The 27,887-nt window shown below is 40.2% G+C and overlaps 1 protein-coding gene across 1 annotated transcript; it reads right to left on the bottom strand.

The window, feature by feature from the left end:
• Positions 1–802: 802 nt before the first annotated feature.
• On the bottom strand, positions 803–26,548 carry LOC124151277 (hemicentin-1-like). Its single transcript, XM_048383330.1, has 13 exons — positions 26,417–26,548; positions 25,450–25,776; positions 18,536–18,793; positions 17,781–17,895; positions 6,765–6,907; positions 5,882–6,139; positions 5,053–5,352; positions 4,498–4,647; positions 3,931–3,964; positions 2,937–2,956; positions 2,433–2,513; positions 1,654–1,728; positions 803–997 (listed from the first exon to the last, which is right to left on the bottom strand). The coding sequence occupies exons 1-13, from the start codon at positions 26,487–26,489 to the stop codon at positions 960–962; spliced, it is 1,872 nt and encodes a 623-aa protein (XP_048239287.1). The 5' UTR covers positions 26,490–26,548; the 3' UTR covers positions 803–959.
• Positions 26,549–27,887: the final 1,339 nt, after the last annotated feature.

A 27,887-nucleotide genomic window follows, 5' to 3' on the forward strand; every position in this document is an offset into this window, starting at 1 on the left:
ATGGAATGTATAATACACTTAATGCGAATGTTTAAACATGTAATATAACTGAAATGGATAGAATTATCATAAAAATGCCCGCATGCTATCAGAAATCTGAAGGCCACTGGCACTGGAGAACAGCTGCTATTTCCTAACGACGGGCTGATATCTATTATATTGATGTATGATGTCATTGGCGTCACGTTTCTTGTTTGTGACGTAATCTATTTTATGTTCTATGACGTGGCTATTTCTAAATCAGTGATCTCCGCTTTTTTTCTCCATAATTCTTCTCGATAATTCTTTTTGACAAAGTCACGAACGTGGTTTCTTTAAAAAATAATGTCTTTGCACATCACAATTAATGACATTAAAAGACAAAACAGTGTTGAATAACAAATTTCTATGTGATATATGTGAGGTGGGTATGTGAAAATTCACAATGGCTGTTACTGACGGTATAAGGTCACATATAAGGTCAGTAAGAACCATCTTGGATTTATGGGGTTATTAGTTCTCTGGTCAATCTCACTTTGAGGCGTAATAAGGTCTGTTTCACATCAAGAGCAGAAAGTAATAGAGTGAGTGAATGAATGTTGTTTTATGCGGCTTTTACCAATATTCCACAACATCATGAAATGGGCTTAACACATTGTACCAATATGGGAAATCAAACGCGTGTGTTTAATTTTGTGTCACATGTACACATATAGAGATCGCATGTATCACTTCTCACATACACCGTGATACATAGCTTGAAACTTGGTATTCAGACATTGATTATCATATATATATATATATATATATATATATATATATATATATATATATATATATATATTGGAAATTGTTATTCACACCCGGGTCGATACATATGCAGCTTGGAACTGGGAAAACACATCCTGAGTGCAATATATGTTGCTTGGATCTTGGTATTCACACATTGATCGTTACACATGTAGCATGGAACTTTGTAGTCACTCTTGCTCCGCTGTATTTTTTCCACCTTCATAATCTGAAACAGATGGACAGTTAGGGATGTAAATATACATCGCCCTCAATATGGTCAGGATTGGTTGCAAGTTGGAGATTCTGGGGAAGAATTGGTCTTCGGCAACCCATGCTTCCCCTAAAAAGCGACTATGCTTGTCTAACGGGATCGGGTGGTCAGGCTCGCTGACTTGGTTGATGCATGTCATCGATCCCAATTACGTGGATCGATGCTCACTTGATTGTCTGGTCCAGACTCGATTAGTTACAGACCGCCGTCATATAGCTGGAATATTGCTGAGTGCGGCGTTAAACAACAAACCAACCAACCATCCAAGGTATAGTGGATAGAGCGGCTGCCTGGGGAGAGTTGTTCGATCCAAGGAGGTGTCATACCAAAAGACGTTAAAAGATGGTACCCGCTGTTGTGCTGTCTGGCGTTCAGCATTTAGGGGACAAAACAAGGAGTTGTCGGCTCGGATTGAGAATACTGTGTCTGAGTGGGATGTCCATGTTAAACTGTGACAAGGTAAGTTACTATATGAGTGCAATAGTGTTGAACATGACCTTAAACTCATCTCAGAAATATTTCTCTTCGCGAAGCTTTTACATTTATGAACAAAACAAGTAATATTAATCTTGGTCAGTTAAAGTAGGAGACACATGTTATTGTCCCTTTACCTTTGCAAACTCCACCGGCCCCTTGGTTTTGGTAGACAGATTCCTTTTCAACCACACCAATCGGCTCTGAAGATTCTACAAAAAAAGGTTATCAATACTAGGTTTTTGTCAAGCTACGTTTAGCATAATGAAAAACGAGGCTTTCCCAATCATTGTTTGTTTGTTTTGTTTGTTTGTTGTTTAACGCCGCACTCCGCAATATTCCAGCTATATGGCGGCGGTCTGTAAAATGATCGAGTCTGGACCAGACAATCCAGTGATTGCCATCATGAGCATCGATCTACGAAATTGGGATCGATGACATGCATCAACCAAGTTAGCGAGCCTGACCACCCGATCCCGTTAGTCGCCTTTTACGACAAGCATAGTCGCCTTTTACGGCAAGTATTGGTTGCTCAAGACCTATTCTACCCCGGACTCTTCACGGATCTTCCCAATCATTGAAAATAAGACATAGGCATATATTATGGCGATATTTAACATCAGTCAAACAAACTAGCCACCCACTACGATTTTTGTAAACAAAAGATCCGCTTTTTGTATAGAGAAAACAATACAGTGCATACAAAAACCATGAATTTTCAAAGTTTGGTTGATGGCGTTTGGCGTTGTTCGTAATATCACTAACAGGAGTGTCTGGTCCAGCTTCGAATGTTTACAGGCTGTCGTCATATAGCTTGAACATTGCTGAGGGAGACGTTAAACACACAAGTACCTCTTTCCTATACCACCACAGCACCTCAAGAAATATGTCAACATGAACAAGTTAAACTAACAACCTTTATTGGTGCTTGCCATGTCGAGTTTCTCATATTCGTTATTCCGAGGGGCATCGTCATCAAGGCTTGCATAGGCTCCATCTTCAAATACATTAATTGAATGCATCAGTAAATTAATATTATCATAAAATTACTCGAAAGATAGAATAACATTATGACCAATATAATATATATTACTAATGTCCCGTAATGTCTTCATGGAAATTACTGCGAAAGATAGAACTTTGTGTGATCACTAATATCTTCTGGAACACATTTAGTTTTCATGACTATTGATGTCCACGGGTGCTATTTAACCTACTTGTATGTGTGCTTATAATAGGTATACAGGATTATTACCATTTTAAAACCTCAAATATAGTTAGATTGCTGGCTACAGTGTTAACTTAAAGTATACTTGTGTGTAATCTGGAGGAGTATATGTGTATAATGAGATGACAGACTAACAATCTAACTACTAGTATATAGTGTTGATAGTTTTATGATGGACACTGATGAAGTTACCTTGGTTGGATGTTCCGTATCTGGAACAAACCATAGAATGTAACGTCAGAATAACCGTGGTTCAATACAGTGAGTAAGCGAGTTAATGTTAACAGTCACATCGGTTCAATACACTTCACAAAGACAACAAAATCTCGTCTGGAAATATTTAAGGAAAATGATATCAGTGATTGTTAAAAGTGTTCTGCTCGTCTACTGAAAAGCGAGTTTGAGTTTGTCCAATTGTGTGAGAATGTTGCACGTCCATATATTTGATGACATGACGTAGCTTCTGATGTTTGACACAGATTGTTTCCTTTCGGGAACACCTGTTGTCATCACTGATTTTCGGTAATCAGTCATAAATAAACAAGGGGCGGTCGGGTAGCCCTGTTGTTAAAAGGTTCGCTCGTCGCGCCGAGGACCCGGGTTCGATTCCCAACATGGGTACAATGTGTGAGTGAGTGAGTGAGTGAGTTAATATTTAAAGTCACATCGGCACTATTTCACCTATATCGTGACTTGATCAAGTTAAACATTTAAATTATATATAAAAACCTGTCGCCGAAGGACAGTAAAACAATTAGCAATATATCACAGATTATAATTTTAAAAACTAATTTTAGAGCAATAAAATGATCAAATTATATCAGACGACAGTATAAAAACGGGCTGTAGATCGCCAGCAACCAAAGTTCGGCCACCATACTAGGGACCATGGGGACTTACGGTACTTCTGCTACCTACATGGTCCCCAGCAGGATTGACACCATCCCTCGGGCTACAATGTTTGAAGCTCATTTCTGGTGTTCCTCGCTGTGATTTTGCTGGAATTTTGCTAAAAGCAGCGTAAAAGCACTCACTCACTCACTTATTCATAAACATGTTCACCATTATTTTACATTTTACGCCAAATTGAAACTGTTTCTGCAGATAACGGAGACTGTTAATTCTCTGGCGTTGACGCTTTCTACTTGTTTGATAAATTACCTTAAAGAGATATTGTGAATCTTACCCTTGTGACTGTATTTCAATGCTTTCTGTTTGATCTGGAAGTGGAGCATGAAGTCTTATCATTAATTCATGTAATCTTAAATATGTGTTTATAACATTTACATAAAACTGTGTTTGTTTTGAAAGAGCAGTATGGGTTCCAAGTCATCAGATAATAAAATTACTTAACGGATGGAAAATCAAAGTAACACGCGGCCTAAATACGTCACAATAGAATATACTGTACCTCGCAAAACAAACAGTTGGGTAAACACTATACTGCCCTGCATTGTCCACGTGTTACGCAGAGCCTATACGCTACAAGGATACGCTCACCTTTTCACATACACCTGGTATCATCACTATTTGATGGTGATTCATAAACACATGGTCATAATATAGTCGGAATCGTACAATCGACTCTGCTCTATGCAGATATTTCTATATGATATGGAAAGGGTTTTAATGCTTTATTGACTTTCTACCTTTACCACTTATCACGTAACCAGTTGAAGTATTTACAGTAACTACTGAAGGTACGTAGGCTTCTGCTTAACTAAACACATATGGGTACAAGTCACATAATTACCTTTGTTAACCGTGTCAATGTGTTCATGGTTTCGTCGCCACATCAATACAATGATAACAACTAAGACAAGTACCACAGGCAGCAAAACTCCAACTCCAATTCCAATCCCATGTCCGAGTCGATCTTGTTGTGACTGACCAGTAGCACTGCCTGGAACAGTGGGGTGACATGTGCATACACAATTCCAAAAGTATGTACATTAGGGTTCAACTAGGCCCTAGCCAAAGGCAGATACACAGCACAACCAAATTCATGTGTACACAAACACGGAAGTGAGGTGTAGTCTTGTAACTGAAGCATTCGCTTGTCACTCTCAAGACCCAGTGTCGCTTGCCACATGAGTACTAGAGTGAAGTCTTATTCTGATGTCCTCCTCGGTCATATAGCCAGAATATTGCTTCAAGTTGCGTGAAACCATATTCACTCACTCACTCTTAAGTAACAAAGACAATTGGTAATATTTTTCTGTGACATGCATATGTGCCACATGACAATGTTGTCCTTTTCCTGCTCAGAAAATAGACATGAAAAGAATTAATACTACCTGAAACTCACTTGCTGGTGAAAGTCTGTATAGCAGTGTACTTTCCCCATAGGAGTTGTTCATCCTCAGTGCATATGTCCCGTAGTCCCTTGAGTGTACAATCCTGACAATAAGGACTGTCTGTAAGTCTGAGCTGAATACAGTGTAGTCGGTAGCGTCGTCTATATTCTCCAGGTGCCCGCTGTCATATCTCCACCAGGTGAAATGTGGCAACGGGTTGGCTGCAGCTGTAGCCATCATGGCAGCTGTGTCGTTGATTTGTCGAATTATTGTTGGACTAAAATCCTTCTGCATATCTCGTTTTGGACGATCTGATCAAATGTAAAAGATCTATGTTTATAATTACAGGAAAATGGAAGAATTTTATTGTTTGAATTTATTATCTTTAATAATTTCATAATATCAAGAATTCTTTTTCTAATCTCTTATTCATCTGTATGATACGTGTTCAGTGAAATTCTGCTGATTATCACTGACATGGACATGCAAGGAGTTCTGTCTCTTTTCAGCTGTCACTTCAAATACAAAATTACCTGCAGAAGATAACTGTACAGAAGTTTCATCAATAAATATTGTTATCGATTGTCCATGCTCACCATTTCACGGACACCTGGTGTCATCACTATATTTGACAGTAACTAGCATGATTTTGAAATTGTCAGAATCTGAATTGACTTTGTTTTTTGCAGATATTCTTATGACTACGGAAATGGCTTTGTGGCTATTATATACTCACACTACACTTGAATAATGGATATTTTGAACTGGACTCTAACGTATACATTATAGTCCTGTTGAGACCGCGTGGACTACAGATATTGCAACGTAGTAATTACTCACACTGTACATTGATGTTGACCTGGGATGTGTCAGACAGTCCAGCAGTGTTGGTTGCAGTACAGGTGTACATCCCTCCCTGGTTCCTGTTGACAAGCCTGTCTAGTACAGCCCCATCCTTGCTGTACCATCCTGGACCTGTCCACCTGTAGCGTGTTGTTGAGGGATTGCCGGATGAGATGTTACTGCTGCAGTCAATGTAAGGACTAGCGTTTTCTATCACGTTGTTATCAGGCGGCAGATAGGCTATTGCTGGAGCATCTGTGTAGGTAGCGATAGGGATTAGTTTGTTCTTAAAGTATAAAACATCAACGCCGGAGAAGAATCGGCCTCGATTATCCGCCGAAACAGCTTTCATTGGGCGTGTAAGGCAAAATAGTGGTGAAAGTTACATGAATGGATTACTGAAAATCAGTGATAACACCAGGTGTTCGCGAAAAGGGTAAGCACGTGTAAGCACTGATCTCTGTACGGGAACGCTGCCTTAATGGCAATAGGAGAAATATGTTCCATGTGCCTGTTGCAATAGGGCCACAGCTGCATTAAATGGGAACTCGGCGTGGGTAGATTGGTAGATCAAGCATTAATCTACGAGCTCAAAATGTATGATGTTTATCATTCTAAGAATCTCCCAGCTCCAGTTTGACTAACCGCGAGAACTAAACTTAAACAGGTGTTTAGTTTGGCGAGTGAACGCTGTAACAACTAGGCCCCTGACTACTGACAAAGAACAGAGGCTAATTCCATCAAAGTATCGACTGTCATGTATATTTTCCTGTGATGCTTAACACTGTAAAAGCATAGCACATTTTCAATGAAAGTTGTCGCGTTACTAAATGTATTCAAGATGACACTCTAATGTATTGTGAGTAACTGTGGTACTTACAGTGAATATCAATGTTGACCTGGGCTGTGTCTGACAGCCCTGCAGTGTTGGTGGCAGTACAGGTGTACACCCCTCCCTGGTTCCTGTTGACAAGCCTGTCTAGTACAGCCCCATCCTTGCTGTACCCTCCTGGACCTGTCCACCTGTAGTTAGTCCTTGAGGGGTTGCCGGGTGTGATGTTACTGCTACAATCTATGTCAGGACCAGCGTTCTCTATCACGTTCTTGTTAGTAGGTACGGAGGTTATTGATGGGGCGTCTGGAGGCAATAGATTTCACATTTTTGGAATATGAAACGCCAATACCAGAGAATAATCTGTATCGATTATCAGCCGAAACGTATTCAATTCGGCGCAAGAGGCAAACACCGATAAAGCATGTCCCGCCCCACCGGTCACCCACACAATTCTCATAGAAAAGTTCGTTGTTAGAGCAATACATGTATAACATCATTGTGATGTAGCCTATATATGTCAAACAATATATTTAACTATACACTATATACATCAGTAGGAATTATAAATTCTTATCTTAATAATGTAATAAGCCAACACCTTTAACTATATACTGAAACATTTATACAACTGAGGATATAAAACAGGTATCAAGACATGGACATCAGTACCCATGTCACTTGATTTATGTTATTAGTGATTTCAGACATATGGCACTTACCAAGAGTTTGGTGTATCTAAAGAAAACTGTACAGAATAATGACAACTAATTACTCAACTTTACCTAAACAAAAACAAACCCCCAATAGCATCTCAACACTCTGGAAAATAAAGATTATGACGTTTGATACAGTGGTGGAAACCATAATCAGAGATTTTCGATGTGTCTGGGATTTGAACACGCAATCAATGGATCATCGCAAAACTAAGGAACTCATACCTGCATAGCGACTTCCGGCGCCTGAGACTACTGGGCATCTCGTTGGGTGTTTTGAACAGTTACATTTAAAAGTAGTTACAGACACTGCTAACATCAATGTCTTGAGATAATCGTCTCTGGTGTATGAAAACACCAACCAAAACAGAAACACAAAATTCATACATAACAGACGCTCTTGAATCATCGCAAATTTACCTTTACATCAGATATCAGTCGTCCCACGTCGGGATCACAATAGTGCTTGAAGGAACGCGGTCGTACGTGAGTAAAAGCATGCTTACACTGAACGGTTACATTGACTTGATAAGTGTCCGACAGTCCAGCAGTGTTGGTGGCGGTACAGGTGTACATCCCTCCCTGGTTCCTGTTGACAAGCCTGACAAGTACAACCCCGTCCTTGCTGTACCCTCCTGGACCTGTCCACTTGAAGCTTGTTGTTGAGGGGTTGCCGTATGTTATGTTCCTGCTGCAGTCTATACCAGGACTGGCGTTCTCTATTACTTGTTTGAATGTGGGAACTGAGGTAATACCTGGCCCATCTATGTTTCAACAATAAAGAATCGTGGTACGGAATGAAACACTGAACGTATATGATTGTATGTGTATGTAGCAGATGACAAATATACAAATACCATACATATAGAAAACCCAGTTTACGAATTACCTGCCATTAACGAGGTACTGTTCTTTTGTTCAACAGTTGTGGACTTGTGAAATTCTGATGAATAAAACAACCCTGTCAAAATTGTGATGATCTCCGACAATTTGCTTGAGATTGTGAAGACCTGTTGTGGTGGCGCTAGCAAACAAATATTTAAGTTGAATGCCTTCAATCAAAGCGCTTAACGTGGAAGGACATGTTCAACTGAATGCAGTCTGAATTTTAGGCACTGTTTAAGGGTGCTTGTATTAAAATATAATGTATCATTCAAGATAATTGTTTTGTCATTGTAAAACACGTTATGATTAAAAATACACGATTAATTCAACAAACTGTTTGAACATGATAATATACATGGTTGCTGTTTTCTACTATACCAATCCCAGACTGAGTGCTTTCAGCATTCCCGTATTTGTCTGTATATAGTCACTTCATCTAGCTTTACTCATATTCGTGTCGTTACCACAGACACCCGTTCTTTTTTGTACATACGTTTGATATACTTACATAGCACATCCAGGCTAATGGTTTCACTGTTAATGCCTTGGTGCTGACACCTCCAGATATCACCATCATCTGTACTGACTGATGTGATATTTAAGAAGAACACCCTGGTCTGTCCACTCACACACTCACAGGTGTACCCAGGAAGATTGTTGAACTGGCTGCAGGTACCAGCATTGACAATACAAGGAGTGAATGACACCCCTGTCCCTCTTATAAAGTACAGTCCTCCTTGTAAGGAGCCACTACCAGTGACGGTACAGGTAAACTGAAAGGTCTCATTCCTGACAGCAGAGGAGGACAAACCTTGTAGCCTCAATGTCTGACCTGAAATTGCACAGATAGAGTTATAAATTGTTCAGGTCATGGTTCGTGATCCTTTTACGAAAGTCTGTACCGCAGCTAGACGTGAAACTATGAGCACGTACCTTTCACGTGGGTTATCCATAATCCCGAATACAACAGTATCATCAGAAGGAATGAAATCATACATATTCTCATTATAACTGCAAACCTCAGTGGCTACATGTATGTGACTTTTATAACGTGTTTAAAGTGGTGTAAGAAATGCTGTTCACTGCGACAGCTATTTACGTGCCCCTTCCAGGGACAAAGAAATGCGGTTGAGATGTAGGCCAGCTATATCTTGTACAACGGGTCGGGTGTATATTGCGCATTCACCCACGAATGTATTCACATTGTGAAATAGACAGCTAGTTTGACACGCGATATGACCAGCTTTCAACGATATGCGTTAAGCTAGTTCAGACGCCCGTATTACTCTAAGGAAGTACAATGCACCTTGTAAGAAGCCACTGCCGGTGACGGTACAGGTAAACTGAAAGGTCTCATTCCTGACAGCAGAGGAGGCGAACCTTGTAGTATCACTGTTTGACCTGAAATTGCACAGGTTGGGGTAAATATTGTTCAGACTATTGTTCGCGATACTTCACAGTAGATGGAGTGGAAACAGTGAGTACATACCTTTCACGTGAGTTATCCTTAATGTAGAGTGAAGCACTATAACCAGAAGGAATGAAATCATATGTGTTTCCATCATAACAGCAAGTCTTAATGTCTACATACATGGGACATATGTAACGTGTTGAAACTGCTGCGGGTAACTGCGATAGCTATTTACTTCCTCCTTCCGGGGACAAGGAAGTACGTTGTGTTATCTAGGTATGGTATACCGTGTACAATGGGTCGGGTGTGTATGACGCATTTACCCTTGAACGTATATAAATGATAAACATATATATACATTGCATGCGATATGACCAGTTTAAAACGGTATGCGATAAACTTTCCCAGACAATCACACTAACCAATCTGTGTGTGTGTGTGTGTGTGTGTGGGTGTGTGTGTGTGTGTGTGTGTCGCCTGTAGAAATCTAGCAGCAGTTAAGTGAAATCAGTAGGATACAGATATGCATGAAATAATCTCTTTATTGTCCATTAGAGGTCCTGCGTACCGAGCAATTTGGCGATGTTAAGCAACGTTGGTCTCTAGATCGGAAAGAACGATTAGACATACGAATCGATCATGTTCATCAGAATAATAAATAAAAGTTGGTTGATCAATGTTACAACATTCAAGACCTTAGTAAAGCTTTTAAAAGGTGCGATGGTAGAGATGTAGAGTATATTGTTTATTTAAAAGAGAGGTGGCAGTACAGCAATGTCATGCTTCCGCAAAACGCCTGTTCCAACACGCACACACACACACACACACACACACACACACACACACACACACACACACACACACACACACACACACACACACACACACACACACACACACACACACACACATACACACACACATTTATATTTCTGGCTTGTGTAAACATGTTTTTTGGCCCTCAGCGTTTATGGAATATCCAATTATTTATTGAATCTTCATAGTCGTCTCCGCGGAAAACGTTTGTGTTACTAAAAGTGGTACAGTGTGGTTAGGTCAGAGTAGATTATATAACAACGTCAAGGCTATTTTCGTCATATTTATCTGTCATTATAAGTAATAACAAGTGGATCGTTGAAGTATTGATAGCAGGTCTATGGGATATAGGTGAAATTGTTATGTTTGCCCATAAACGCACGAGTAATGGTCAAGGTAAAAACAGAATATGCTCTAGAAAACACCAAGAAGATCAAATGATAATAAAGACGATGATAATGACAATTTGGAAAACCTAATGTTAATTTCGCAGCTCCTCTCACAATTGAAAGACGAATCCATATTTGGGCAATTATGTTAAATATGTTAAATACTATTCATGTCACGTTTTTGCAAAACTGTTACCATCGTGAGAGATCCCCTATATGCCGCTATGGTAATGTGTGAATGTAAATAAGCAAAAAATATCAACCCCTTCTTTCTTCAATTTTACAGTCCTGTAGCCCGTGGGATGTCTGCAGCACAACAAGCCTACGTGACAGCATTTGAACTCATTACCAACGGATCAGGGTACGTGACGAACTCAACTCTACAACCCTAAACATCGTGATTTTGGGATTTTTAGGTTTGGGTTGTGGGAGGGTGTGTGTTGGAGAAGTGGGGTATAGGCAGGAGCAGAGGTTTGGGATTGGGAATCCGGTTGAAGGACCCCTGTTTTGACACACAACTGGACAAACGACACACTAAAGGTTTTGACAATGTTATTTTTGAAACTGCAGCTGTTTACTGAGTCAAATTTGCAGCCATGTACTCTTCATGGACCTCGATTATTTTTAAAAGTCTACACACATAAGTTGAAACGTGTTTGGAAAAGAAATCCAAGTATGTCATGACAACAGTTCTGCCGTGAAGTAAACGAGGAGACTCCATTGAACGAAGCATACTTCTATTCTTGCACACTGCTAACGACCCGCCATGAAGCCGATACGTGGAGGTGATGGGGTCTGTTTCTTAAAAGCAGCAGAAGGTAATAGGGTCTGTTTCATTTAAGCAGGCGAAGGTTGGAGGGTCGTTTCAAGTCAGTAGCATACTGTCGCTTCATGTCAGCAGCATGGTCTCCGTGGTCTAGTGGTAGAGTGCCCGCCCTTAGAGCGGAAGATCGGGATTTGATCCCTGGCCGTGTCATACCAAAAGACGTTAAAAGATGGTACTTGTTGTTACCCTGCCTTGCGGACGGCATTACGAGGCTAACACTAGACTCGGAGTCAGTATAATGTGTCTGAGAAGGGAATTCATGTTAAACTGCGGCATGGTTTATCAGTTGAATAGCATTGTAATATCGGATATCACACGCGCACGCACGCACGCACGCACTAACTCACTCACTCACTCACTCACTCACACACACAGAGCTATATTTGTACAATACTCTTGAACGCAGCGTTAAACCCCACTTCACCTCACCTGATATTAGCAGCAGAAGGAATTCGGGTCTGTTTGACATCAGCAGCATAGGTATTATGTGTTTCACATCAACAGCAGACGGTAATATGGTCTGTTTCTAATCATTAACCACTCGTCACGATATGGCTGAAATATTGCCGATGTGACGTTAAATATTAACTCACTCACTCACTCTAATCATTAACAGAAGATAATGGGATCTGTTTCACATCAGCCTCAGGAAGTAATAGGGTATGTTTCACATGAGGAGCAGAAGGTTGTAGGGTCTGTTACATGTCACCAGCATATTTGCGGCATAACGTAATAGGATCTGTTTCTAATCAACAGCAGACGGTAATAGGATCTGTTTCTCACCAGCAGCGGAGAGTAATAGGGTCTGTTTCACATTAGGAGCAGACAGTAATTATCTTAGTTATGTTGTCTTAAGTTGCCGCTTAAGGGTAGAAAAATATATTTGGCACCATTACGAATTTATTATGATGAAAAGTTTACACTATTTGGTATATTTATCGCACATGTCATGTCAAACTGAAAACTTGATACTTACAACCAGTATAAATGACAGGAACAGTATATATGTTTCCGACACAACGTTTTAATGTAAATACATCTGTTGACAATGGAATATATAATGCACTTAAAATGAACGTTTAAACAAGTAATATAACTGAAATGGATAGAATTATCATAATAATGCCTGCATGCTATCAGAAATCTGAAGGCCACTGTAACTTGGTAGCAGACCGCTCTTTCCTAACGACGGGCTGCTATCTATTATATTGGTATGTGTGTCATTGGCGTCACGTTTCTTGTTTGTGACGTCATCTATTTCATGTTCTATGATGTAGCTATTTGTAAATCAGTGACCTCCGCTGTGAGGTTTGTTTCTCCATGATTCTTTTTAACAAAATCACGAACGTGGTGTCTTTAAAAGATAATGTCTTTGCTACCAAAATGATATTAACATACAAAACAGTGTCGAATACCGAATTTCTGTACCAGAATTTCTATGTGATATATTTTGAGGTGAGTATGTGAAAATCCAAAATGGCTATAACCGACGGTATTCGGTCTCATATTAGGTCAATAAGAACCATCTTGGATTTTTACTGACGGTATATGGGCTCAAATAGGGGCACTAGTTCTGCTGTCTGATTGGTCAATCTCACTTTGAGGCATAATAAGGTCTGTTTCACATCAACAGCAGAAGGCAGTGTGGTCTGTTTCTAATCAGCAGCAGAAAGTAATTGGGTCTGTCTCATCAGCAGCAGAAGATAAAAGAGTCAGTTTCACATCAACAGCAGAGTGATAATAGAGTGAGTGTGCGTTGATTTTATGCTGCCTTTCCCAATATTTTGCAACATTCCGCAACATCAAGAAATGGGCTTCACACATTGTACCCACAGGGCAAATCAAACCCGGTTGTTTGATTGTGTCACATCATGTACATACATATAGAGATCGAATGTATCACTTTTTACATACACAGTACTACATCCACAACATATACAGTGGAAAGATGCGAAGTACTTTTAGACAATAGGAACAATATTTACACTGGAAAGATACAAAGTGATGTTATATAATAGAAACAATATGCACAATGGAAAGATACAAAATACTGTTAGATGATAGAAACAATAATTATATGCAATGAAAAGATACATACTTTTTCAAGTGCAGACGCTCTGTCCGCGGAGGCGGTCCCTGATTACAGAATATACATGTGTCAATGTCTGCAATCAAACTTTTTAATCCGGACGGTACCGGTTCCAATGAAATTGTTGGAATCTACAAATGTCCAGATAACTGGGTTAACAACTAGGGGTAACGACTAATTATATACAGATGCTGTTGCTGATCAACAGGTCACAGCTTGACAAGGATGAATCTACTTCCATCGAACACCCGAATCGTTATATATGTAGCTTCGAACATGATTTATTTGTTTATTTGTAGTTTAAAGCCACACTCAGCAATATTCCAACTATATGACGGTGGTAAATAATCGAGTCTGAACTAGACGATCCAGTAATTGACATCATGAGCGTCGATCCATGCAATTGGGATACGACAATCAACCAAATCACCGAGTCTGACCAACTGACCCCGATAGTCGCCTCTTTAAACATGGATTGCTGAAGACATTCGTATTTCACGGGTCTGGAAATTGTCATCCCCGATCGTAGAATATGTAACTTGAAACTTGGTAGTTATACACCCATTGTTACTTATGTAGCTTGGAACTTGGAACATATGTATATTGGAACTTGGTATTCGCATCCGTGTCGTTAGATCTGTAGCTCAGTGCTGGAAAGACACACCCTGATTGTTATTTATGTAGCTTGCAGCTTGGTTGTCACACATTAATCGTTACATGTGTAGCTTGAAACTTGCTCGTCATTCGTGTTCCACTGTCATTTTCCCACTTTCATAATCTGAAACAAGATGCACAGTAGGGGATGTAAACATTTATACGACCGCCTCAATATGGTCTTGGATGTCAGGAATGGTTGCACAGTCTAGTAGATACTGCGTCTGACCGGGGAGAGTTGTTCGGTCCAAGGAAGATTTATACAAAAAAACCTTAAAAGATGCTACTTCGTGTTATGCTGTCTGGTGTTCGGCATTTAAGGGATAAACCAAGAACTTTTCGGCTCAGACTCATCTTTTATACTGTGTCTGAGTGGGGTGTCAATGTTAAACTGTGGCCAGGTGTCTCAGTGGGCTAGCACCATAAAAACGGCGGCATTCGTCCGGACCAGTAATAGCAGCCACATACATACACACACGCGCGCACGCACGCATGTACATGCATGTTACTATATAAATGCAATAATGTTGCATTTCGCGTCGCTCAGCCAGGAAAGGTTGACAAGCAGTATGAACATGCCATTGCCCCTGAAATGGGTTTAATGAAACTACATGTGTTTCACGCATAACATAATTACCTTCACAAACTCCACCGGCCCCTTGATTTTGGTAGACGGATTCCTTTTCAACCATACCAACCAGCTCTACAAAAAAATAAATCAATATTAGGTTTTGCCAAGTGAAGTTTTATACATAATGAAAGACGAGGCTTTCACGATCATTGAAAATTAGACATAGGCATTGACATGGCCATATTTAACATAAGTCAAACAAACTAGCTACTCGCTTTTTGTATAGAGACAATAATACAGAGCATACAAAAAACCCGTGTGTATTAAAATGCTGCCCCAATCAAGGCTCCTTGGAGACTTAGAATCTCTCCATAGAAACATATATTGGTCGTAAGAGGTGACTAAATGGATCTGGTGGTCATCTTCGGTGACAAGGTTGATGGCGTGTTAACGTATCCCAACGGCGTGTACCGTTGCTAGTAATATCATTAACTGAATTGTCTGGTCCAGGTTCGATTATTTACAGGCCGCCAGCATATGGCTTGATTATTGAGATGTCAAAGACCACAAGAACCCCTTACCCCTACCACCAACCCATCCCCGCCTGGGTGAAGCCTTAAACAATATCTCGATATAAACAAATTATGGTAACAACCTTTATCGCTGTTTGCCATGTCCAGTTTCTCATATTCGTTATTCTGAGGGGCGTGCTCATCAAGGCTTGCATAGGCTCCATCTTCAAAAAAAATAATTGAACGCATCAGTAAGATATGATTATCGTGACATTACTTAAATGTAACATATCATGACCATGCAGAGTAATACATATAATACTAATTAATGTCCAGTAATGTCTGCATAGAAATGGTATGTGATTCGTTCGATAATATTAGAAAACTGCCGTTCTGAAACACATTTCAATCTAATCATTGCTAATGTCAACATGTGCTATTCAAGCTGCATATATGTGTACTTAACAGAGATTAGCAGGATGTATTACAATTAAAAAACCTAATCCATATATAATTGTTAAAAGCGAATATTGTGAAGTTGTGAGTGATCACTGATTTCTTCTGGAACACGTTTAAGTTTAATAACTGATGATGTCCACGGGTGCCATTTAACCTGCTTATATTTTTGTGTTTTAAATGATTAAAAAGGATTTATTACCATTTCCAAACCTCAAGTATAGTTGAATTACTGAATGCAATGTCACCTCACAATAACGCTGCGTGTAATCTGGCGCAGTATATGTTTATAATGAGATGACAGACCAACAATCTAACTTTTGCGTCTGCAGTGTTATATGTTGGACATTGATGAAGTTACCTTGGTTTGGTGTGCTGTGTCTAGAACAAACCAACAAATGTAACGTTAGAAAACATCATTAGTTCAATACACTTCACATAGACAACCAAAATATCAAATCTCATAAAACAAATATTTGAAGAAAATGCTGTCGGTGATTGTTGAAAAGGGATCTACGCCCACTGAAAAGCGATTTTGACAGGAGTTTGTCCAATTTGGTGAGAATGTTGTACGCGCATATATTTGATGATCTGACGTAGCATCTGATGTTTTGGCGGATACTGGAGTCTGATAATTCTCTGTCGTTGACGCTTTCTATTTCTTTGATTAATTGACTGAGACAGATATTGTGCATCTTACCCTTGTGACTGTATTTCGATGGTTTCTGTTTGATCTGTAAATGGAGTATTGGTCCTGACATAAATGCATGTAATCCTAAATCAATATATGTAACATTAACATAAAACTATATCTGTAACTATATCTATAACTGCATGGTTTCCAATGTCTCCTTCGTAAGTAGGAATATTTCCAAAAGTTTAAACTTACAAAACACGTATATCCTTAAGTCATCGCGTATTATTAAACGGCTGGAAAGTCTAAAGTAACACGTGGCTAAAATACGTCACAATGGAATATACCCTTCTGCACATGTACCTCGCAAAACAAACAGTTGAGTAAACATTGTATTGCTCTGCACTGTCCACCTGTGACGCAGAGCCTACACTCAGCCATTTCTTCAATTGCTACCTTTAACACTACTGTAAAGTAACTACTGTAAAGCATGAACGTTTCTGCTCAAAGAAACACATATGGCTACAAGTCATATAATTACCTGTGTTAACCTTTTCAATGTGTTCATGGTTTCGTCGCCACATCAATACAATGATAACAACTAAGACAAGTACCACAGGCAGCGAAACTCCAACTCCAATTCCAATCCCTTGTCCGAGTCGATCTGGTTGTGACTGACCAGTAGCACTGGCTGGAACAGTGGGGTGACATGTGCATAAACAATTCCAAAAATAGACATATATTGGTTCAAATAGGCGGTAGCCAAAGGCTGATACTCAGCACACCCAAATTCATGTGTGTTTCGTTAATGTTTATAACATATATAGACTGTGGAAATGTGCTTTGCTGCTATACTTACACTACACTTGAATATGGACATTTTGAACTGGAGACTAACGTATACATTATAGTCCTGTTAAGACAATGTGGACTACAGATATTGCAATGTAGTAATTACTCACACTGTACATTGATGTTGACCTTGGCCGTATCCGACAGTCCTGCATTGTTGGTGGCAGTACAGGTGTACATCCCTCCCTGGTTCCTTTTGACAAGCCTGTCTAGTACAGCCCCATCCTTGCTGTACTCTCCTGGACCTGTCCACCTGAAGCGTGTTGTTGAGGGGTTGCCGGGTGTGATGTTACTGCTGCAGTCTATGTCAGGACTGGCATTCTCTATCACGTTGTTATTAGGAGGCAGATCGGCTATTACTGGAGCATCTGCGTAGTGATAGCTATTAGTTTGTTTTTGTATACATAAATCATCACGGACAGAGAATAATGGACCTGGATTATCCTCTGAAATAGATTTCATTGGGCTTGAAAGGCAAAATAGTGGTGAAAATAGCATGAATATACTGCTTAAAATCAGTGATAACACCAGGTGTTCGCGAAAAGGGTAAGCACCGACCTCTGTACGTGAACTCTGCCATCAACGCAAAAGGAGACACATGTTCCCTGTGCCTGTTGCAGTGGGGTCAAGCTTGTAGTAAAGAGGAACTCGGCTAGGGCAGATTGGTAGACCAAGAAGAATCCAGTGGTTTAATTAAACACCACTCTATTGGTCTTCGAGCTCAAAATGTATGATATTTATCAGTTTTAAGAATCTCACAGTTTGATTTAGACAAACGGCAAGTGCTATACTTGAACAGATGTGAGTGAATGCTGTAACAACCAGGCTACCCCATGATGAGGTACAGAAGCTGATGACAACAAAACCTCGACTGTCCTGAATATTTCCATGAGAACTGCACAATGCTGCTAAACATTGTAAACGCATAGCCCATTTTCAATTAAAGTTGATGGGGCACTAAATGTATTCAAAACATGCTTATACATTGTTAGAGGTTGTGATACTGACACTGCACATTGATGTTGGCCTGGGCCGTATCCGACAGTCCTGCAGTGTTGGTGGCAGTACAGGTGTACATCCCTCCCTGGTTCCTGTTGACAAGCCTGTCTAGTACAGCCCCATCCTTGCTGTACTCTCCTGGACCTGTCCACCTGTAGCGTGTTGTTGAGGGGTTGCCGGGTGTGATGTTACTGCTGCAGTCTATGTCAGGTCTAGCGTTCTCTATCACGTTCTTGTTGGTAGGTACGGTGGTTATTGCTGGGGCGTCTGGTGGAAATAGATTTCACATCATTGGATTAAAAATCCCACCAATACCAGAGAATAAACTGTCTCGGTCATTTTGAAACCTACTCAATTATTAATGCTAATGTTAATGCATAGGAAAATGTTACTAGGTACATGTAAGAATAAAAAGAGATACTGCTACCACCAATGGCTTTGGATCATTTTTCTCAGGTGTTTGAAAACCCACACCATAATATACTGAACCAAATTAAAAACTTCACAATCCTAAAATTTTAACATTTTGACCAGTTACCATTGTGGGCCCTTATTGTGTATTTAAACAGTAATGGCCACGTATTGTCTTCAGATAACACCCGTTTTTGTGCATGTGAATCAATCAAAATCTTGTGCACAGCACTATAGTGACAAAAGTGTTTTTTCACGTGCAACTGGTCACGTGGCCATAATACCGCATGTGTTTTCAGACATACTTGTTAGCAGTCATTAAGAAAAAATGAAAAACACAAGAAAACAAAAGTCTTTACGGCCATTTGTCATGCCACGCCTTTCAAATGTGCAACGTGAAAGTGCCATCGGCATGTTGCAGACGGGAACGTCAGTAGCTGAAGTCGCAAGGACGATGGGTTGTAGTCGACGGACTGTTTATGATTTACAGACGCGTCTACAGCAAACGGGTACCACCGCTGATCGCCCTCGGCCAGGTCGATCACGTGTGACGTCACATGCAGAGGATCGTCAGATTGTCTTACGTCACCTCCGTAACCGATTTTTGACGGCTACATCAATCAGAAATGAACTGTTTAGGGGTAGACTGAGTGCGCAAACTGTTCGAAACCGTCTGAGAACTGCTCACCTTCAAGCACGACGGCCATACTGCGGGCCGATTCTGACGTCAATTGTGGGCACAGCGACACTTACGATGGACTCAGAGGAATTGGAATCAAGTTGTCTTCAGTGATGAATCCCGATTTAATCTTCGATTTGCTGATGGTAGGGCGAGAGTGTGGAGGTGCCGTCATGAACGTTACGCCCAGTGTTGTGTACAGGAAGTTGACAGATTTCGAGGCGGAAGTGTGATGGTGTGGGGTGCTTTCTGTGGCAATTCACGTTCCAGGCTTCTTGTCATCCGTGGCAACCTCAACGCTGCTGCTTACCGCGACCAGGTACTGGCACCAGAACTTCTGCCTTTTATGGCAGCTCATGGACCCGGTTTGATCTTCCAACACGACGATGCCAGACTCCACACAGCAATTTTGACAAGGAATTTCCTTCAGAATGCGGGAGTCAACGTCATGGACTGGCCGTCAAGGCCTCCCGACCTCAATCCCATCGAACACGTCTGGGATGCTCTTGGCAGAAGTCTGCGCACTCTCCAGAACCAACCACAGAATTTGCAAGATATTGGCACCATTTTGCAGCAACAATGGCGTCGTCTTCCAAAACATGTGTTCACAAGCATCACAAGGTCTATGCGGAAGCGTTGTGTGGCAGTTGTCAACGCACATGGTGGCCATACACGCTACTGAAATTGTGTGCCATCAGATTCTCGTGCTTGGGACTTATGATTTGATTTGATATTCCACAACTTTACAGCCTACAGCCTAAATGCAATTAAAACAGCAGACAGAGGACGATTCTCGGGATTTTTAATTGTGATTGTGAAAAAATCCATCAGTGTCTATGTGAAATGGTCCAGAATTGCAGACAATGCTATATTTTTACCTTTAGAAAAAAGTGCATTTAATCTTGAGAAAGACATTCTTATTTGCTGTGTATATGTCAATCCTCCAGGATCAAGTTGGTTTAATAACAGACAAACTAAGTGTGGTTTGACTTTATTCTTCAACTCACTTATAGAGGTTATCACGCGAGTGTGTTTGGGGATGGTAAATATCCTGCATTAGGAATAAACATTGTATTTAGCGAGCCTTGGCGAGCTAAATACATAGTGTTTATTCCTAATACAGGATATTTACCATCCCCAAACACACAAGCGTGATAACCTCTTTATCATATAATGTCATTCTTTAATTCTGTGCTTTAAAATCGCTTTCCCTCTCTCACAAACATTACCGAAACATTGCGAGTTTTCCTGGAACGGGCGCATTAATATTTATTACGTCACAGGGTAAGTGATGTGTCAGTAGGACTGTGACAGTAGCCAATATAGTTCCAACTGAAATCTGTTTCATATACAGTGGCGAAGCAACTTATACGCAAAACAACAGTTGTTTTTAATTGCCTTTCGTGGCAATCCATCAGTCTGTCCGCTAGAGTAACTGCCCTTTGTCAAAGGGAAGCTACTCTAACCCTAGTCTATGAGTCACGGCCACGGTCAGACGTTGTTGACAGTCGGTCTATCCTTTCATAACGTTAAGAAGTGTAGTCAGATGTACACACAGCGACAAATCGAAACAAGGTAACAGTTCAAACATATTTCGGCCGAATCCAACCATTTTGATTTGTGGAGAAGGTTTCAAGCCACAGAGGTCTACAAGCACAGATATGGCTACTGATCCCGCTTGGCTAGGCCTCGTGCCCTCGCAAAATTGTTTCGAAATTTATATCTCGAAAGTTGCCAAAACTTATAAAATGCCTTAGCTACGTCACGGTTAGACACTGATTTTCAGTATATTAGACTGTTCGTTTGATAATGATAGCAATTATCCCTGTAGTTTATCCAGATTCACGATGGTTAATTCTGACTCGATCGCCGAATGACGAGGGCGACGCCATGTTTATTTATAAACAGTGAAAGTAGTCCTACTTGACCTTTGGTATTTGCATCTCTATCCGCATATGACCCCAACGGATATCGTTTTTATCCGTTGGCTTTATCCTGCCGAGAAACCTACCCATTATATGATAAATAGAAGTTATTGGGTCACTTAACAGAGATATACACATCCTCATAGGCGGGGATTTCAACGCCCGGACTGGGACACTGTCTGATCAAATTGATGATGATATCGCCGAGGTTTAAGGTGACGAGAATATGTCAGTTATGTCTGATATTACCAACATGGATAGAGTGTCATGTGATAACCTTGTAAACAATGCCGGAAAATATCTTGTCAATATGTGTGCCGCTCTCGATATGTCTATTCTAAATGGTCGCTGTGGTACGGATTTAGGTATAGGTGATTATACTGACATCGGTCACTCAGGCTCCAGTGTAATTGACTACATTATTGTATCCAACAATCTATTCTTCCACTGTAACACATTTGATATTGTGTCCAGGGCAGAATCCTCACACCTTCCACTATCTTGTTCATTTCAAGCACGTGATCAGGAGATTCCCGTTGAGACAGCAAGGGCCGCACGTGCGCCTCGTGAAAACTGCCACTATGTGTGGGACATGGCGAAACTACAACAGTTCAGGGATAATCTTGTACTGCCACATGTTGTTGATTGTTTTGAACAATGTACTCTGTTACAACCAGATTATATAGATGGTGCTATTAACTCATTCACGGACACCATTTGTACAGCTGCTCAGTGCATGAAAAGGACTTGTAAGTCTCGCGACAGTCACACACAGCCCTGGTTTGATAGCGTGTGTCGGTACTACAGGTGGGAGAGAGAGAGGTGTCTCAGAATATGTAGACATCTTAAAAATGATAGCACCTTAGTTAGTTATTTAAAATCAAGAAATACTTATACAAGTTTATTTCGTGAAAAGAAAAGTCATAATGAATATATGCGTAATAAGGTTTTATATAGTCTTCTAAATAGTAAATGTTTCTGGTCTACCATAAGAGGATTATCTCAGAGTGTGGCAACTCGTGTACCTAACATATCACTAGAACAATGGGTCGATCATTTTAAAGATGTGTTTGACAATCCAAGAGATGAAGATATGGTTAAAACCGACACGACTATTAATGATAGTCATGATGATATGAGTTGCTAAATTCTGGACTTCCCCATTTCACAAGAGGAGGTGCTATGTGCCATCAACTCTTTGAAAATTGATAAATCCGGAGGAAATGACCACCTCATTTCAGAATTTTTTAAATATGATATTTTAGTCCCGTATCTTACAGTGTTGTTTAATAAGTTGTTTGATAATGCATACTTTCCTGAATCTTGGTCTTTGGGAATTATTGTTCCGATACATAAGCGAGGAGACATCCATTCCCCATCCAACTATAGGGGTATATCAGTCCTTAGTGCGCTGAGTAAGTTGCATGTTTCTATTTTGAACAGAAGGGTCACTTCTTGGTGTGAGGTCTATGGTAAAATTGCAGAGTCCCAGGCTGGTTTTCGTCATGATTACTCCACCATAGATAATATCTTTATATTACAGTGTATTATCGAGAGATATATCAGTAAGCGTTAGGGTAGGGTATATGGTTTGTTTGTCGATTTTGCAAAAGCCTTCGACATTGTAAACTGGATGAAATTATGGTCAGTACTAGCTAATAAAGGTGTAGCTGGCAAAATGATAAAAGCTATACGGTCTCTTTATACAGCTGTTAAGGCCAGTGTTAAATTTAAACATACATTTTCTGAAATGTTTCAGTTTTCAAGAGGAGTACGTCAGGGTTGTGTGTTAAGCCCCCTTTTATCCTCGATGTTTATTAACGGACTAGCTGCTGAAGTTGAACAGATACTGGACCAGGAATACAACTTCATCCTGATATTACAGAGAGTTATTATTTGCAGACGATATTATTTTAATCGCAGATACTATAGGTGGACTTCAGAAGCGTATTGATGTTCTAGAAAAATATTGTAATGATTATGATCTAGATGTCAATTTTGATAAAACCAAGGTGGTTGTTTTTACGAAAGGTGGAGTGTTGTCAAGATAAGAGATTTGGTACTATAAAGGTCTAAAGTTGGAGTGTGTGTCTTCCTATAAATATTTGGGCGTTACTTTCACGAGAAGCCTGTCCTGGTCAAGTCATTTTTCTAATGTTGGTGTACAGGGGGAAAAAGCAATGTTTGGAATTTTAAAGTCATTGATAAAATTACATCCTCTTCGATATGACTTATATTCTAAAATATTTGATATGAAAATAGTCCCAACTTTGCTCTATGGTTCCGAAGTCTGGGTTCTACACCAGAATGATGAAATGGAAACTTTACATACATTGGCATGCAAGCGCTTTTTAGGTGTCAAATCGTCAACACCCAACAACATGGTTCGAGGTGAATGTGGGCGGTATCCATTATATCTTTATGCATACAAAAGAGTTATTGGTTATTGGATAAGGTTATTGAGTATGTCCGATTGTCACTTTCCAAAGAAATCTTATTATATGAGGGTTCAGGCAGAAAGTAATGGTAAAATTAATTGGGTCTCAAAAGGTAAATCTTTATTGTTCGGTTTGGGTTTTGGCTCTGTATGGGAAAACCAGTGTATAAGTCATCCTCATTCGTTTTGGACAGAATTTATGTCGCTTCTGAAATGTAGTTATGAACAGGATTGGCATAGTCTTTTGGTAAAGGGTAGTAAATCTTTCTCTTATTCTCTATTCAAGGTATCGTTTGGTACAGAGTTGTATCTTAGCTGTGTGACCGTCAGTAAATTGAGAGTGGCGCTAGCTCGGTTTAGATGTTTTTTGCATCAGCTGTGTGTTGAAACTGGGAGATATGCTGCTATCCCACGTAACAGAAGACTATGTTGTGTTTGTAAAGCTGGGTATGTGGAGGACGAGTATAATTTTTTGTTAGTTTGCTCCGGTTATAACAAGCTACACGTGGATCACTTACCACAAAATTTTTATGAATATCCGACAATACAAAAATTTAATATCATTATGTCTAAAACTGATTGTAAATTAATTGAACATCTAGCTATCTATATATATCAAGCGATGTCACTTCGTAGTACATTATTGTCACAACAATAACAACTGTGTACATCACGTCCATTGTCATACAAATGGAACCATGGGCCGATGGCCTACACTTACGAAAATAAACCGAATTGAATTGAATTGACTTATGATTTAAACTGTTGATGTTATTACCGAATACCGTAGGTGCTTGGAACAAATTATGGTTACCAGCGTTACCATTAAAATCCTTCTTTGGACATTAATGATTAAAAATTACCTTCTCTGATACATTTGTCCGTTGTATATCATATATGGGATTACTTTTAAAAATGTGAAGTTTTTAATTTGACTCAGTATATAACCAACAAATTTATAAATAACCGACTCTCTTGAATCATTGCAAATTTACATCCGGTACATGCCGTCCCATGTCGGTATAACAATAGTGCTTGAAGGTCGAGGTCATAGAATATGTGTTGTCGATGTTGGGGGGTTGCTGGGTGTGATGTTAATGCTACAGTCTATACCAGGACTGGCGATCTCTATTACTTGTTTGTTTGTGGAGACAGAGGTAATACCTGGCCCATCTATGTTTCAACAACCAAGTATAGTGCAAGGGAATTAAAAAGTAGAAGTATATATATTAAGTACATTGAGTGCTGTCGAAAGGTGCCTGTCTGTCTTATGAATGCCTACAGGGTAAGGCCGCTTTTATTTAAAACACAACTTACATAATTTTTCAATATAATTGTTTTGTATAGACGCAACATGTTATAATTAAACGGAAATGATTAAGTCAACAAACCTGACGGTTGTTCACTGATAATATTACATGGTTACCACACACATACGTTTTGTTGATTAGCTTGATATACTAGTACTTACATAGTACATCCAGGCTTATGGTGTTACTGTTGATAGCGCTGTACTGACACCTCCAGGTACCCTCATCATCTGTACTGACTGATGTGATATTCAAGTAGAATACCCGCGTTTGTCCACTCACACACTCACAGGTGTACCCAGGAAGAGTGATGAACTCTCTGCAGGTACCAGCATTGACAATACACGGAGCGTTTAATGATCTTCCTGTTACTGTTTGGAACGACAGTCCTCCTTGTAAGAAGCCTCTACCGGTGACAGAACAGGTAAACAGAAAGGTCTCATTCCTGACAGCAGAGGGGGACGAACCTTGTAGCCTCAATGACTGACCTGAAATTGCACAGATAGAGCTGTAAATTGTTCAGGTCATGGTTCGTGGTCCTTTTACGAAAGTCTGTATCGCAGCGAGACGTGAAACTATGAGCACATGCCTTTCGAGTGGGTTATCGATTATGCCGAATACAACACTATAATCAGAAGGAATGAAATCATACATAGTCTCATTATAACAGTGAACTAGTGGCTACAGGTATGTGACTTTTATAACGTGTTGAAAGTGGTGTAAGTAACGTTGTTCACTGCGACAGCTATTTACGTGCCCCTTACAGGGACAAAGAAATGCGGTTGAGATGCTATGTCTTGTACAACGGGTCGGGTTTATCTTGCACAATCACCCACGAATGTATTCACATTGTGATATAGACGGCTAGTTTGACACTCGATATGACCAGCTTTCAACGATATGCGTTAATCTAGTTCAGACACACGTGTTACTCTAAGGAATTATAATGCTCCTTGTAAGGAGCCACTACCGGCGACGGTACAGGTAAACTGAAGGGTCTCATTCCTGACAGCAGAGGAGGGCGAACCTTGTAGTATCACTGTTTGACCCAAAATTGCACAAGTAGGGGTATATATTGTTCAGACTATTGTTTGCATCACAGCTGGATTCGAAACGGTGAGTACATACCCTTCACGTGAGTTATCCTTAATGCTGAGTGAAGCACTATAACCAGAAGGAATGAAATCATGTATGTTTCCATAGTGACAGCAAGTCTTAATGTCTACATACATGGGACATATGTAACGTGTTGAAAGTGATGTTGGGAGCTGGGATAGCTATTTTCTTCCTTCTTCTGGGGAAAAGGAAGTAAGTTGAGTTGTCTAGGCCAGTTTTGCGTGTACAATGGGTCGGATGTGTATGACGCATTTACCCATGAACGTATATACATATCTTTATATATATATATAGATAGATAACATGCGACATGACCAGTTTAAAACGGTATGCGATAAATATTTCCAGACAATCAGTATAACCCATTCGTGTGAGATACATTTTATGTATACACGAGTCTGTGTTTGTGTGTGTGTGTGTGTGTGTGTGTGTGTGTGTGTGTGTGTGTGTGTGTGTGTGTGTGTGTGTGTGTGTGTGTGTGTGTGTGTGTGTGTGTGTCAGCTCCTGACATCTAGCAGCAGATAAGTGAATCAGTAGGAATCAGATATGCATCAAATGATCTCTTTATTGTTCATAAGAGGTCCTGCGTACCGAGCACCTGCCACAAATTTGGCGAAGTTAAGCGACGTTGGTTACTGGATCGGAAAGAACGACTAGACATACGAATCGATTATGTTCGTCAGAATAGTAAATACAAGTTGTTTGATTAATGTTACAACATTCAAGGCCTTAGTAAAGCTTTTAAAACGTGTGATGGTAGCGATGTGGAGGATATTGTTTTTTGCTGATGCAATCGCTTATTTTGACTTGCACCATGTTCAAGTGAATTTGCCAGGTAATCAATTGACTTGCCTTTGCATGTGTTTCCGATGAATACCCCTAATGGGGCAGGATATGTTAAGCTTTTCCGCGACTCAGGGAATCCTCACTGTTGAGACAGACTAACAGGCCCTAAACGGTAGTGGTTGTAACAACTCATTTAACAATGTCAATTAATGCCGCCACCATTTTGGACACAGACAAGGCCGTGGTGGCGCTTTAAAGATAACAAAATGATTAAATACAGCCTGGGAGTGTTGTTCCAAAAGTCAACCAAACATTGGCTTTTGTTCCTGTCGTAGGCGTCGTTTCATCTCCTCCCAGACATGTTCTGGAGAAACAGCCTGCCATTGCAGTACAGCAACGTTATGCTGCCTCATAATGCCTGTTTCAACACGTGCAACATATTCGAGCGAGCATTCCCTTGCACAAGGGTTGACCATGATCTCAAACGCCGTCATTCCGGTACCGTTACCAGTTTGCTGTACCCTCCCGTGAGTTGTGGTGTCTGGCGATACCATTACACGTTCTCCTGGGCGCCTGTAGACCTTTACACAACCATCAGAGCCGTCCAGATGACAGACGGACCTCAGATACTTCTAGGCGTGCCTGACGGTGACGTGGAACCAAAATTGGACGTATCGCTGGCCGTCGGGGCCGGATG

Source organism: Haliotis rufescens, unplaced genomic scaffold, assembly GCF_023055435.1.
Source record: "Haliotis rufescens isolate VD_foot unplaced genomic scaffold, xgHalRufe1.0.p SCAF_47, whole genome shotgun sequence".
Taxonomy (NCBI): Eukaryota; Metazoa; Mollusca; class Gastropoda; order Lepetellida; family Haliotidae; genus Haliotis; species Haliotis rufescens.